This window comes from Sprattus sprattus (assembly GCF_963457725.1).
Source record: "Sprattus sprattus genome assembly, chromosome: 5".
Lineage (NCBI taxonomy): Eukaryota > Metazoa > Chordata > Actinopteri > Clupeiformes > Clupeidae > Sprattus > Sprattus sprattus.
The window spans coordinates 3,837,319-3,853,837 of NC_137924.1; the positions used below are offsets into that span (position 1 = coordinate 3,837,319).

The window sequence follows — 16,519 nt, forward strand, 5'->3', positions numbered from 1 at the left end:
AAGAAATAATCAGAAGTTAAAATGAATAAACATGAATTATACATGTAAGCACATATGTGTTGTGAAATTAAAACACTAATAAGGTTGTATTTGAAAAGGCTGATATAATTATGTGGTTTGGTTTCATAAAGAGTGAGAATGAGCCCCTCAGGGGTAGAAGATCATGTTGCCCCACACTGGGGTTTCATATAGAGCTGAATGAGCCCCTCAGGGGTAGAAGATCATGTTGCCCCACACTGGGGTTCATATAGAGCTGAATGAGCCCCTCAGGGGTGGAAGATCATGTTGCCCCACACTGGGGTCTTGGCAAACAAGTTTACTGTGCTAATGGTTGGTTGTCTGAGTTACTCACCAATCTCATAATGATGTCCATTATTTCCTGCCACCATCTCTTCTATCTTCTCCATCAGCTGTGTAACCTGCATGTGATCTTCTTTCTTCTGATTGTTGAAGACATGATATCTGTTCCCACATTTCTCTACCAGCCATTGCAGATTCTCTCCTTCACTCTCAATGTACTGCTCAATGGGTGTGTCTCCAAGCCATTGTCCATAGGTGAACAGCACTATAGTGTGACTCCACACTCTCTCACTGAGAAGCTCTAAGTGTTCCTGCACTGATATTTTCTCTGTCTCTGTGAACGAACTGGCCACACGTATGACCAGCAGCAGAGTGTGGGGTCCAGGAGAACACAGAGTCACACTGAGCTCAATCTCATTTTTAGTCAGTTCATGAGCTTCCTCTAACTGATAATTACCACACCATCCTGGAGCCTCCACCACAGTGACCTGCCTCCCTGCTACTTGTCCCTGTCTCTTCACACACTGAGCTGTTCTCCCTACAATATCAAACTCCTCTCTGCCCAGGATTATGTTTCCTGATGAACTCGTCCAACTCTCTTTTTTTCCCAGTAGCACGATCCTTAACTCTGACAGATTAAGAGAATCACCTGACATGAAGAAGCAAAAGTCAGTCAGTGCAGGTTATAGTACTTCTGAATAGCCTTTAATAAAAGTCAGCTATAGAGGCAACAGAATGTAAAATACAGACTTAATCCACATTGAAAATTATTTATTGATGGACATGTATGAAAAATGACACTTGTCAATGTTGTCACTGTGTTTATCAGTATGAATAAATGCACTGATCATGTGTCTCCTATCTGCTGTATAAAATGTCTGTAACTCTTTCAAAAAAGCTTACGTATAATCCATTGGAGACGAGCAACAAAAGGGAAGTTCTTGAACAAGAGTTTCTTAACTCACCCATCTGTGATCTGAGAGACTCTCTCTGTCTCTTCACTTGTATCATTCTCTCTTTTACTCGCTCTTCAACTGTCCTCCTCTTACGCTCCAATATTTTTCTTCTCTGTCCCTCCATCTCATAATGGTGTCCTCTGTTTCCTGCCACCATCTCTTCTATCTTCTCCATCAGCTGTGTAACCTGCATGTGATCTTCTCTCTTCTGATTGTTGAGGACATGATATCTGTTCCCACATTTTTCTACCAGCCACTGCAGACTCTCTCCTTCACTCTCAATATGCTGCTCAATGGGTGTGTCTCCCAGCAAGTCTCCACAGGTGAACAGCACTATAGTGTGACTCCACACTCTCTCACTGAGAAGCTCCAGGTGTTCCTGCACTGATCTTCTCTCTGTCTTTGTGAATGGAGTGTCCACACGTATGACCAGCAGCAGAGCGTGGGGTCCAGGATGACACAGAGACACACTGAGCTCAATCTCATTTTTTGTCAGTTTAGGAGTTTCCTCTAATTTATAACCCCTCCACCATCCTGGAGCCTCCACCACAGTGACATTCCTCCCTGCTACTTGTCCCTGTCTCTTCACACACTGAGCTGTTCTCCCTAAAGTATCAAACTCTTCTCTGCCCAGGAGGGTGTTTCCTGATGATCTCTTCCCACCATGTCTGTATCCCAGCAGCACAATCCTCAACTCTGATAGATGAAGATCGTCATCACCTGTCAGGATTTCAAGTACAAGCAAGTCAGCAGCAACATTTTTCTAAGAAGAAACAGTACAATTCAGTCAAAACATTTCTTAGTTCTTCCCGGAAGATTTTCAGACATTCAGCATGAATCCACATCTAATTAAAGCCTAGAAAAAAATATGAATATTGTGTCCTGGGAAATAAAAAAGTTAAAATATTAGCTAATTTTCTCACCCAGATGTGGATTGTATGTAGGAGCAGACATTTTCTTTCCCTCCTGTGAAGACAGTCACTCAATGTTATGTTTTTCCCAAAGTCTCTACCTCTGAAATATTTAACGCTTTCTAGGTGTCTGTGAGACCAACAGATATCAGTTTAGTGTTATTAACAATGGCTCTGTTCTTCAACAAAAGAACAACTTACTTGATTGAATATGAAGATAAAAACTGATAGATGGACACATTGGCAGACATCGAAATTCTCCACAAAACAACCCCAAACAAAAAGTAACATTTCAGATATCTAAGTTAATTGAGGAATACAATCAAAATAAGATGATTACATGAAATCATGTTTGTGTGCTTTGAAAGTACATCTCTGATGAATTTGTGTTTTTCTCTCATCTGCCTGAGTAAAAAAAAATAGTGTGACAAATGCTTCAAACCCTTCAAGATCTCTGTCACACACACAGTTTGCTGTACACATATCAACACACACACAAATAATATTTGACATGCTTTTAGATGCTATGATAGGTTACGTCTTGTTTAGAGTGGATTCCGAGAAGCCTGCATGTCCGCTCCTTTATCTGGGTAATTATTTCTGACTTGTAATCTTCTCCTGCCACAGTCAAAGAGCGAAGAGCAAAGAGAGAAAGATACAAGGCTGCTCTTTGCTCACACTTGGGGAACTTGTGTCAGTCCTCAGAGATGTTTAGTCACCTTCTGTTTTCAGTAGTTCACTTGTTTAAACATAATACTGCTCAAAGATTTAAGATGTGTTTTGCCTTACCTGACTCAGCCGCCTATTCTGTGCGAGTGAAAGTTAAAACAGAACAGACAGGTAGAGCTGGTTTGGGAGGAGCTGATATATCCAACTCTGATTGGTTAATACCTGCTGGTTGTACAGGTCACGTTCTACCATGTGTGTATCGAGTCATACTGTAATAGCCTTTATGTCTCCCTCCATTAAACAAGGATTTAATCTTTCAGTTATTCAGGTCAGTTACTCAGTGCAGCCATTTTAAATAACACCCACAACACAGCAGCTACTGAGTTTAGGATTCATGAGAATTGAGAGAGTTAATATTTCTGTGACTCGTGACTGTAATTCTGATGTGTCACGTGACTTTCATAGTTGCCCTGTTATGTTGTTGATGTGGGTGTGGCTTGTAATCCTGATATGTCAGGTGACTGTGGAGGGGTTGTCTGATTGGCTCAGCACTCACCTGTGTGGGACTTCTGCTGCCAAACCACCTCCACTCTCTCCTCCACCAGAGAGGCCTTTCAGCACCTCCCTCCACACTGACACCTGTGCCATGGGACTCAACAGCACCTCCCCCCACACTGACACCTGTGCCATTGGATTCAACAGCACCTCCCCCCACACTGACACCTGTGCCATGGGACTCAACAGCACCTCCCCCCACACTGACACCTGTGCCATGGGACTCAACAGCACCTCCCCCCACACTGACACCTGTGCCATGGGACTCAACAGCACCTCCCCCCACACTGACACCTGTGCCATGGGACTCAACAGCACCTCCCTCCGCACTGACACCTGTGCCATGGGACTCAACAGCATGGAGGAGGTCCCGGTGTGTGGAGATCAGGGGGACTTTTCCCCTCAGCTACTGTAACCCACATCAACAGGACTCCAGAACCTATCAAGTGTCATGTGTGTTCATGTGTCCATGACGCTGAGAGTGTGAAACAGATAGAAAGAGATAGAGAGAGAGATAGAGAGAGAGAGAGAGAGAGAGAGAGAGAGAAATAGATAGAGAGAGCGAGAGAGAGAGCGAGAGAGAGAGAGAGAGAGAGATATTTCACTCAGGGATGAAAAAATAAGTTACTTCTCAACTCCGATAAAAAGTGTTTTTTGTTTTTGTGACTGCTTAAGAAGAACCTTTTCATTTTATCCACATTACTTTTATATGTGTTCAACAAGGTTCACGGATGGCAAGACAACTGCCCTCAACACAAGAGTAGAACACCAAAACTCAAGGGGGATGAACAGGGAACAAATGAAGGCGGGTTAAAGAGGATACAGGGGCAGTTTATGATGGGAGACAGGGGCAGTTGATGAAAGGAGACAGGGGCAGTTGATGATGAGAGACAGGGGCAGTTGATCATAAGAGACAGGGGCAGTTGATGATGAGAGACAAGGGCAGTTGATGATGAGAGACAAGGGCAGTTGATGATGGGAGACAGGGGCAGTTGATGATGAGAGAGAGGGGCAGTTGATGATGAGAGACAGGGGCAGTTGATGATGGGAGACAGGGGCAGTTGATGATGAGAGAGAGGGGCAGTTGATGATGAGAGACAGGGGCAGTTGATGATGAGAGACAGGGGCAGTTGATGATGGGAGACAGGGGCAGTTGATGATGAGAGACAGGGGCAGTTGATGATGGGAGACAGGGGCAGTTGATGATGGGAGACAGGGGCAGTTGATGATGGGAGACAGGGGCAGTTGATGATGGAAAACAGGGGCAGTTGATGATGAGAGACAGGGGCAGTTGATGATAAGAGACAGGGGCAGTTGATGATGGGTGAGCAGGCTGGTGATCAGTAGGTGGTACTGAGTGGTTGGTACTGATGAGAGGGGAAACGATGTAGTTGAAGTCTTTACAATATGTCTACATTATGATGCCATTATTGTGCATCCTCGCGGTATGAATAGAATACTCACTCTCACTACAAATAATAATACAAGAAAGCTTACACGTATCACACAGGTACTCACATACATACATACTCACTAACATTAAAAATAGTTAAACTAAACTGCGTTTAGAGTAGCCAGACATACAGCTATCATCTCCATATACTAACAAACACTTATCTACTAGCTGCTACCTAAACCAACATCATTAAAGTACGGAATTCTGGCGTACATTATATAATAGGAAAATAATCCCACAACAATTTTGATCATAAACTTTTAGGTAGATAAAACAGGCACTGTATGTCAGAAAGCACATAACATTTTGTATGAACAAGAGGCTCACTGAAAAGTAGGATGGAAGTCTTTTACAGGTTAACAGCATGTCAGAATAATATTTTTCCTTCTTTGATCTCTTCTTCTAATTCTTGTTGCCTTTGTCTGATTCCTCCTGTGCCTCAAGAAGGTCTCCATGGGCCTTCTTTGCTTTAGACAGGTTTAGGGATTTAAATCTTCTGGAGAATGAGCTCCGATCAGAACTAGCTCTAGAACTCAAAGATCCAATTCCGGAACTTTGGGAAGAAGCTGTAGACCCAATTGATCCACGGAGAGGGCTGATGTCATATCCTGTCTGTGATCTGAAGGAGCTGTATGCAGAGCTGGTGAAAGACCAGTGGTCAGAGTCTCCACTGGATTCTCCACTCACTAAGAAAAAGAACAAATGTCAGTGAAGAAGACTGATCATGATGAAACTTAAACAGATCAATAATAAAGATAACACAAGAGGATAACAGAACACAATGTTCTGCATACAGTGCTGTGTAAACATCTTGAGTCCTCTGAATTCTGTGTTTTTCATTTGCAGATCCACATACCTGCCAACATCTAGTGTCAAAATACAGTCATAGAGTATGATGCATGATGATTAATAATTAAGGTTTTGAAATAAAGCTCTGTCAAGTGCCTTGAGACAATTGTATTGTTCTAGTGCTATATAAATACAATTGAAATCATTTTAATCTAAATGTTTTATATTGTACACAGTCTTTTGCTAAACAAATGTGAAAAGCACACACTCCCTCCTCTTCGACAAATATTTAGAGATATTTTGACAGTGTATGTACTGTATTGGTTTAAGAAATGTGTTTTTTTGTTTCTGGCCCAATGGCGCTAATACAGACCTCATGAGTTTTGGGACAGCGAATTGTAAGCAGTTCTTTTTGATAAAAAAATAATTTGTTATGAACGCCAATCTAATCAAGTCAACCTCAAGTTACAATGTTAGTAGCAAGCTAACATTAGACAGCTGATGCTGAGCTGAATATGTTTGTTAACCATCCATAGGCGTTAGTGTAGTAACACTATGGAGTTTCTGGAGCAGCCAGGTAGAGGGCTACTTGTTGCTGGACTATTCTGCTGGACTATTCAGTTACTTACAGTATGTGCTGTCATGCTTTGTCTTGTGTTGTACTTGCATTGATATTGTCTCTGTTAGGGAAGTTGTTGACTCGCTAGTTTGTCATAAACAAAGTAAGCACATTTCAAGAGGTTTCGCTAAGTTGAGCCGCTAGCAAGACATCTCATTAGCAATCAGGTGCGGAGTGGGATACAAAAATCCACGGGAAAATTCTCACTGCACCGGCCCACCACCGGCCCACAACAAGCCCGCAACTGGCCCAACCCATCCCCTCCACCTCCCATATATCTACTACACAAACAAAAAAGTATGGACTTGTATATGTACATTTGTGGAAATACGGAACAAATCGCGTCCCGTATTAGCTCAAATGTTATGCTAATTTGCAACAATGTGTCCTGTCAACTCACTCGCATCACTAGTTGATGGCTGGTTGAATAAATCCGTAATTCTTGTACATTTTGATGCACTCTCCTCCAGCATCCGTCTCTTTTTCAGTGTGGCCTTTTCGACCCCTCCTTTCTCCTTTCTCTTATGTCCCTCCATCAGGTCCTCTTCACCTGCTCTCTCTCCCTGATAGCCGCTAATATATCTCCCTACGTTCACTTGATAAAGGTAGAACGATACGCATTTCCCATGAGGCTTTGCTCCGACCATTCTACATTCAACAAAAAAACTAATCAAATCGCTGTACAATTTATATTTGTGGTCATGAAAGTAATGCAGCGTCTGAATAAAAATAATTACATCAATATAGGAGGCTAACAAAAATCAGAAGGTTGGATTAATGGGAGTGAGTTTGACAAACACCATAAGTGAGATGTACAGAGACAAACAGTGCTATAAATACTGGTTGGACTGCTTTGCCGTACAACTCTCGGAGAACTTGGAGATTTTCACGGGACCATGATTTGAAGTACATGTCAACTCGACGGGCCGCTCATGAACTTGAGCGAAGGCCGGTCTGCAGGCTGATTCTCGTGAGTTTATTGGCCGCCTGGCCGACCGGGAAATATCCTGGTGCTCCCGATGGCCACTCCGCCCCTGTTAGCAATGTTAGCAAGCTTGTTAAAACACGCTTGGACATTGACGCTAGTAATAAGTGCTCTTGCATAGGCTTCATAGTAATGTAATTGTGATAGCTATGTTGGCTAGCTTGCCAACAACTTTCCTAATACAGTCAAACATCAAGCAAGTGCAACACAAGACAAAGCAAGACAGCAAATAAGTTACTGAATAGTCCAGCAGAAAGTAGCCCCTACCTGGCGGCTCCAGAAACTACATAGTGTTACTTTAACTTCCACATTGCCGGGTGACTGGTTCATCTGGGTGTGTCCTCAGGTGCCTGAAAAAGTTCGATTTGGTTGACCCAGCAAACTTTATGATTATGCCGCACCAATGCATTTAGTGATTGAGCATGGACATGTTCAAAATCGATACAACATAAAACTGTAACTGACAAACAAAAATATCTGTACACACCATGCCATGTAATCTGTCCAGCCACATCAGAATAAGTCAAATAAATGCCCAGTAAATTACTGACCTAGAAATAACCTTAACAACTGTTTACAAATTAACTGTTTACCTTCTTTGGATGAACCGCTTAGAAGATTTATCTGAACTGTTTGCTTACCGTTGGGTGGAATAAGATTAAGACTGCTTGCTTTCTTTAAATGAGGTGTCAGTCGTTCCTCTGGTCCTGTCTGTGATCTCAACGAGCCGAATGCAGATCTGATGAAAGACCAGCGTTCAGAGAGGGAGTCTGCAGTTACTGACAGGGAGAAGAAAAAAAATCAAACAAGTTATATACATGTTAACACAAATGTGTCCTGCCATTACAAAACTAATTAAGTTGTATTTGAAGAGGTTGATATGACTATGTGGTTCGGATTCATATACTGTAGCTTGATGAGCCCTTCAGGGGTAGAAGATCATGTTGGCCCACACTGGGGTTTCATATAGAGCTGAATGAGGCCCTCAGGGGTAGAAGATCATGTTGCCCCACACTGGGGTTTCATATAGAGCTGAATGAGGCCCTCAGGGGTAGAAGATCATGTTGGCCTACACTGGGGTCTTTGCAAACAAGTTTCCTGAGATTATGGTTGACTGTCTGAGTTACTCACCACTCTTGTTATGATGTCCTCTCACCATCATCTCTTTCACTCTCTCTTCTTCTATCCTCCTCTTCTCCAGTATTTCTCTTCTCTGTCTCTCCATTTCATAATGGTGTCCTCTGTTTCCTGCCACCACTGCCACCATCTCTTCTATCTTCTCCATCAGCTGTGTAACCTGCATTGGATCTTCTCTCTTCTGATTGTTGAGGACGTGATATCTGTTCCCACATTTCTCTACCAGCCACTGCAGACTCTCTCCTTCACTCTCAATGTGCTGCTCAATGGGTGTGTCTTCCAGCCAGTCTCCCCAGGTGAACAGCACTATAGTGTGACTCCACATTCTCTCACCAAGATGGTCCAGTTGTTTCTGTACTGATCTTAGCTCTGTCTCAGTGAATGTTTCATCCACACGTACGATCAACAGCAGAGCGTGGGGTCCAGGAGGACACAGAGACACACTGAGCTCAATCTCATTTTTAGTCAGTTTAGGAGTTTCCTCTACCGTATGATTCCTCCACCATCCTGGAGCCTCCACCACAGTGACCTGCCTCCCTGCTACTTGTCCCTGTCTCTTCACACACTGAGCTGTTCTCCCTACAGTATCAAACTCCTCTCTGCCCAGGATGGTGTTTCCTGATGAACTCTTCCCAGCCCTTCTAGATCCCAGCAGCACAATCATCAACTCTGACAGATGAAGAGAATCACCTGACATGAAGAAGTACAAGTCAGTAACTGCAGGTTATAGTTATTCTGAATGACATTTAATCACAGTCAGCTATAGAGGCTGACAAATGTATACCTGACCCACATAGTACATTATGTTTTAGGGACTTTATGACAAATGGCACTTGTCAATTTAGTGAATGTGTTTATCAGTAGCAATAAATGCACTGATCATGTGTCTCCTATCTGCTAAATGTCTATAACTGTACAAAGAAAGCTAATGTACAATCCATTGGAGACGAGAAACAAAAGGGAATATGTTGAAATGAGATAATGAACTCACCCATCAGTGATCTAAGAGACTCTCTCTCTATCTTCACCTTCATCATCCTCTCTTTCACTCTCTCTTCATCTCTCCTCCTCTTCTCCTCCAATATTTCTCTTTTTTTCGGTCTCTCCATCTCATAATGTTGTCCTCTGTTTCCTGCCACCATCTCTTCTATCTTCTCCATCAGCTGTGTAACCTGCATGTGATCTTCTCTCTTGTGATTGTTGAGGACATGATATCTGTTCCCACATTTCTCTACCAGCCAATGCAGACTCTCTCCTTCACTCTCAATGTGCTGCTCAATGGGTGTGTCTCCCAGCCAGTCTCCACAGGTGAACAGCACTATAGTGTGACTCCACACTCTCTCACTGAGAAGTTCCAGGTGTTTCTGCACTAATTTTGTCCTTGTCTCTGTTAATGAAGTATCCACACGTATGACCAGCAGCAGAGCGTGGGGTCCAGTAGAACACAGACACACACTGAGCTCAATCTCATTTTTTGTCAGCTCAGGAGTTTCCTCTAACGTATGATTCCTCCACCATCCTGGAGCCTCCACCACAGTGACCTGCCTCCCTGCTACTTGTCCCTGTCTCTTCACACACTGAGCTGTTCTCCCTACAGTATCAAACTCTTCTCTGCCCAGGATGGTGTTTCCTGATGAACTCTTCCCACCCTCTACGTATCCCACTAGCACAATCCTCAACTCTGACAGATGAAGAGAATCACCTGACATGAAGAAGCACAAGTCAGTCAGTGCAGGTTATAGTTCTTCTGAACAACTTATAATCACAGTCAGCTATAGAGGCAACATGATGTCAAATGCATACTTAATCCACATAGTAAATAATGTATTTATGGTAATGTATGAAAATTGACACTTTTCAACTTAGTCAATGTGTTTATCAGTACGAATAAATGCACTGATTATGTGTCTCCCATCTGCTGTGCTAAATGTTTGTAACTGTGTAAAGAAAGCTAATGTAGAATCCATTGGAGATGAGCAACAAAAAGGAAGTTGATGAATATGATATTCTTAACTCACCCATCTGTGATCTGAGAGACTCTCTTTCTATCTTCACCTTCATCATCCTCTCTTTCACTCTCTCTTCATCTCTCCTCCTTTTCTCCTCTAATATTTCTCTTCTCTCTCTCTCCATTGCATAATGTTGTCCTCCGTTTCCTGCCAGCATCTCTTCTATCTTCTCCATCAGCTGTGTGACCTGCATGTGATCTTCTCTCTTCTGATTGTTGAGGACATGATATCTGTTCCCACATTTCTTTACCAGCCACTGCAGACTCTCTCCTTCACTCTCAATGTGCTGCTCAATGGGTGTATCTCCCAGCCAGTCTCCACAGGTGAACAGCACTATAGTGTGACTCCACACGTTCTCACTGAGAAGCTCCAGGTGTTTCTGCACTGATCTTTTCTCTGTCTGTGTGAGTGGTTTATCCACACGTATGACCAGCAGCAGAGCGTCGGGTCCAGGAGGACACAGAGACACACTGAACTTAATCTCAATTTGACTTAGTTGAGGAGTGTCTTCTTTTTGATAATTTTTCCACCATCCTGGAGCCTCCACCACAGTGACCTGCCTCCCTTCTACTTGTCCCTGTCTCTTCACACACCGAGCTGTTCTCCCTACAGTATTAAACTCCTCTCTGCCCAGGATAGTGTTTCCTGATGAACTCTTCCCAGCTCTTCTGTATCCCAGCAGCAAAATCCTCAACTCTTTGAGATCATGAGTGACGCCTTGAAGAAACAAAGCATAAAATAATTGCAAAAGCTTAAGAAACTTTTAAGCTCGCATGAAAATGGCTGCAGGGACTTGAAACATAAGATTTTTTAAGAAACTTCTAAGCTCACACAAAAATATGACTGCTGGGTCTTAAAACCGAAGATCTTTTGCTGAATTGTAACTGAGATAAAACAACTTAATGCATTACTCACTGGGACTGAGTGTAGGAGCTGCCATGTCCTCTGAATCAAAACAAAAATCAAGCACAAAATATTATGAATTTCTTTCATGAAAAATAGTTTCTTGACCTGATCCTGTGGCGTCTGCGGAAAATAGAGGCAGCAAAGAAACTGGTCTCACTGGTTAAGAGGACAGCTACGTGTCCTCTCCTCTGATTGGTTAGCCCCTATGTGTTTCTCATCAAAATAAACAGTGATGAACTTCTGGCACCATTGGCGCTTCTAAAAGCCTGTTTATGAGTGTTGATGTTGCATACACTGAGTTTCCATCAACAGGGTTATTTCACAACCACACAGATGGGAAAGATTCAATCAGGCATTTGTGTATTCACTGCTGCCAGAGTTGCTGTGTTCATGTGGGTGAGGCTTGTGATCCTGTGATCCACCAGGGAGGCCTTTCAGCACCTCCTCCACACTGACACCTGTGCCATGGGACTCAACAGCACCTCCTCCACACTGACACCTGTGCCATGGGACTCAACAGCACCTCCCTCCACACTGATACCTGTGCCATGGGACTCAACAGCACCTCCCTCCACACTGACACCTGTGCCATGAGACTCAACAGCACCTCCTCCACACTGACACCTGTGCCATGGCACCTCCCTCCACACTGACACCTGTGCCATTGGACTCAACAGCATGAAGTGGGCACATGTACTGGGCTCATATGAAGTCCCTTTAGACCTGCACATCCTGCCACCATCACAGTGCTGAATGGTACAGGGTTACCAGGCAACCAGGGATTGTTTAAATAACCACAAGTTTTACAGGCAGTCTGCAATCAGCAAAGGCAATAACTGAAACCATTTATTCATCTTTGCAAACTTAGTTAGTAAGGATGAAACAGTTGTGTTTGTTGCATCTGTACATTATGGGATTGTAAGTACATGACACTGTCCTGTTTAACATCTTGTGCTAAATGTACTGAGAGATTTGTCATGTGACTTGTGTGTCTTGATAGTAAATGTAGGGTGTAACTGGAGTCCTAGGGCCCTCTTGTGGCTGTTCAATGTGGATGCACAAATACATAGATAAATACAGAAGGGTCATGAGCTCAGCATGTGTCTCCTCAGTGTCATGAACTCAGCATGTCTCTCCTCAGTGTCATGAACTCAGCATGTCTCTCCTCAGTGTCATGAGCTCAGCATGTCTCTCCTCAGTGTCATGAACTCAGCATGTCTCTCCTCAGTGTCATGAGCTCAGCATGTCTCTCCTCAGTGTCATGAACTCAGCATGTCTCTCCTCAGTGTCATGAACTCAGCATGTCTCTCCTCAGTGTCATGAACTCAGCATGTCTCTCCTCAGTGTCATGAGCTCAGCATGTCTCTCCTCAGTGTCATGAACTCAGAGGAGCAGCACAGAGGAGGTCATTTTTAAAAGTATGTGTGTTTATATCCTCTAATGTGTCTCTATATTATGTGTCTTACAAGGTTTTCATTTTTACTCCTTGCAATCTGCTGGATTTTATACCACATGTATGTTGGTTGGTTACCAGTTGGTCTTAAATAGTATATGTTTTTTGAATAAATGTATTTTTCTACACAACATTGTTATGTATTGTATTTTTCACTTTTGCCTGAGCCCAGAGTGAAGGGCTGGGACATAACAAAAGGAAGGAGTGATTTAGAAACGTTCTCACTTGATTTAACATATTTTTTGACAACTTCGACTTTACGCAACTTTTTGGACACGTGTCACGAACTGGCAACTTTTTACAACAAAAACAGGTGTTTTGCCTCAGCAAGAGAGTAGGCCTCAGCAAACAGGATAAGCAAGTAGATTCAAATACAATAACAATGTCCTCATTACATTATCACAAACACACACACACACACACACACATAACCAACAGTATGGAGTGTGTTTTTAGACACACACACACACACACACACACACACACACACACACACACACACACACACACACACACACAATCATTACATTTCTCTATCATCCTTTCTTCTGCATTTTGCCTCCTGGGTTGCCCACGTTTATAAAAGTAGTGAACATCTTGGAATCCTCAGGAGGGGTAAGTGGTGTAGAAAAAAGAGTTTACAACTTTGAACTAAAATAGTTGACCTGCGCCCAGAACACTCTTCACCCCACTCTCCTTCTTCCCTGCTTTTTCATTTTTTCACCACCCGACTCCCCCACAAAGCAATCTGGGAAATGCAGTCCAACAACATTCAGGACCACACCCATTTTCAGTTCTTACAATAGTATCTGACCTATGCAGCATCAACACTTTTAATTACTTGTAAGTGGATGTTCTACAGATCTAATAGATATTACACCACTGGGTCATCGCCATGTTAGAAGACAAACCTGTGCTCTGCCTATCGCTGTGGTCTACTTCTGTAGGCTACTGTGCCATGAAAAGATGGACACTCATTGCCAAACTCTGGCTAATGACATGACCAGTCTGATGAGCTAGTGAAAGAGTCTGTCTCAGTCCTGGATCCAAGGTCAGGTTTGTAGATAAACAGGAAAACTCGGGAAAGTGTCCAACAGTAGAAATAGGATTATTTCAGCGTCACAGGACAATCCGATCGCATGTTGCACGAACGGTTCTTTCAACATACTAACATGAGTTCACTTCTTTTATACAGTATAAGTTACAGGTAGTGGGTGTGTCAAGAGGTAGGTACTAGTTGAGTGGATGATTACTAATTAGGACTTTGACCTTGATTTAATCACACTGATTGAATACCTTGATTAAATCCCGTTGATTACAAAAAAGGTCAGGAGGCCAGCTTGATCACGTTAAATAGACTGATATCTAACACTAGGCACAGACACACATGCAATCACATTCTCATCACTCTCCCCAACTGACTGCCTCCAGACTCCATATCAGCATCCAGACCCCAGTGACAGCATCCAGACCCAGTGGTGGAATGTAACGAAGTATTTTTACTTCGTTACTGTACTTCGTTACATTTTTACGTATCTGTACTTTACTTAAGTAAAAATAATAGTGCATACTTTTTACTTTTACTTCGTTACATTTTGCAGCTATTATCTATACTTTTACTCCGCTACATTTCTACAATATGTGTCGTTATTCGTTACATTTTATGAACACAGTTTCGCCAAAATGTTGCCTACACAAAAATATGGATTGCGTTGCTTTAGGACGTTTCAGCCAATCAGGTGGCTCTATCATCTCCAACGACAGCAGAGTGTGTATTTGGCAGCAGCAGCAGCACTATGGTAGCTTTGCCTGTTTTGCTTAAACATTCGACAAACAGCCTGACTAACAAACAACTTTTCAGCATGGATTCAGAGTCAGCCTCATCTGAGGACATGTTCAAGTTCAGAGGCCCCAAGAATAACCCGTGGAGGTTTCAGTGCGTTTCCTGTATACCTAAAAAAAAATCGCCTTCAAATTTGGAGAAACAGGTCAAATTATGCGGAGTTCTTGCTATGCTAAGTTAATGTCTATGACTTTTGCATATCGTATGCGGTTACTGACATGATTTTATACTGTTATCTAGCAAACATACATGTTGACATACAGCAATAGCATCAAAATAACACGATTGTACCTTGATTATTTATTTAACGTAGTGGTAAGATAAAGCTGGTAGTTTAGCAATGTCAAGCTAACGTGAAGATTTGCCTTTTGTATTGACTGGTTATTGCCTGGGATGCAAACGTAATGCCTAGTCTTGGGTTACTCAATATGTTTTTTTCCCCCCTTTTCTGCAATCAATAGAGCATAAAACTCTGCATTGACCAGTTTAACAACTCCATTTATTTTTCATGTTTCATATTTCCATTTTTTTTACACGTTTACAATTAAATACAAGTTTAAAAGATATAAAATTGTGTCTTTATTGGTTTGGCTTAATGGTATTAACTTTGCAAATCATCCCTGGTAGATAACTTGTCATCTGCAGAATTGTTAGATAGAGTGTGAACAGTATTACAGACAATAGGCCCAATACGTACACCAACCTTTCCAATTAACAAATGTTGTTGCTTATAATTATTACTAGTAGTGACATCTGTAGAGGCATTTATTACCAGTCGCTATTTCTTTATCAAAATGCACAGCCTAGACATTGAGACAACCCATTGCGTGAGTACTTTTACTTTTACTTTTAAAGTAAATTTAAAAGTGAGTACTTTTTACTTTTTACTTAAGTAGGATTGTTGATGTAGTACTTTTACTTTTACTTTTACTTTAATTTGCCTGTTTACTTGTACTTTTACTTAAGTAATAAACTTCAGTACTTCTTCCACCACTGTCCAGACCCCAGTGACAGCATCCAGACTCAAGTGACAGACTCCAGACTCCAGTGACAGCCTTCAGACTCCAGTGACAGCTGACAGTGACGATGGACGATGACGATGACGATGGAAGATTTGATCGATCGCCAGCAAGTCCATGCCTGGGTGGGGGCAGGCCAGCGACTGCATTGGGACCCTCCTGAGACATCCTGAGACCCTCACCGGGTGTCTCTTGTGAATCAGCTCCCCCTAGAGGAAAGGAGGAATGGCGCCTGGAGATGACCATGCCTAGAAGACGTAAAGCCCAGCTCCCCCTAGAGGAAGGGAGGAATGGCGCCTGGAGATGGATGACCATGCCTAGAAAACGTAAAGCCCAGGAGATGACCATGCCTAGAAGAGAACTAGGTCAATGTTTATTGAAACAACAATTACTGTTTACAATGTTAATTATCAGTAGGTTTGTTGGCGACAATAGCTTTTAATGTAAGCAGTCATGGGAAGAGTGATAAACCATGGCCATTTGAGTTGAGTGCTTCTGGGGAGTGTCAACTACGCTATCTGACGGCTTCAAGTATCGGTGGTGGTCCTTGCACCTCCTCTAAAGGCAGGGGACTTGTTGTGTTGAATTATAAAATGGCTTATTATGACTGTTTTGGCAGTTAAAGGTTTTCCCTCTTAGTCTGCATTCCTTTAACCTAGGGGATTTCAACCGGGGGTCCGTGGTCCCCTGCTGGTCCGCAACGGCATTGCAGGGGGTCTGCGACATGAGCCTATGTTGCTCAGTTCACCATTGACTTTTTATTTTTTTCATAAATTCGCTATGACATTTCAACACATTGCCAGATTAATCTTGAATATTGTGAAAAATATCTAAATATGTAATTAAGTGAGATAAGTTTGCTTTGATTTCTGAATGTTCAACTGTGTAAAGTATGTTAATACTCTTGTGTTG

General features: G+C 42.5%; 1 protein-coding gene across 1 annotated transcript; it reads right to left on the bottom strand.

Annotated features, from left to right (window-relative positions):
• Nucleotides 1-344: 344 nt before the first annotated feature.
• Nucleotides 345-15,853, bottom strand: LOC308365595 (GTPase IMAP family member 8-like; the record flags this gene model as incomplete). Its single annotated transcript, XM_080839061.1, has 7 exons — nt 345-746; nt 1,324-2,019; nt 8,457-9,067; nt 9,369-10,079; nt 10,627-10,786; nt 10,997-11,103; nt 15,571-15,853. 7 exons carry the CDS (start codon nt 15,851-15,853, stop codon nt 345-347), a joined length of 2,970 nt encoding a protein of 989 aa, XP_080695187.1.
• Nucleotides 15,854-16,519: the final 666 nt, after the last annotated feature.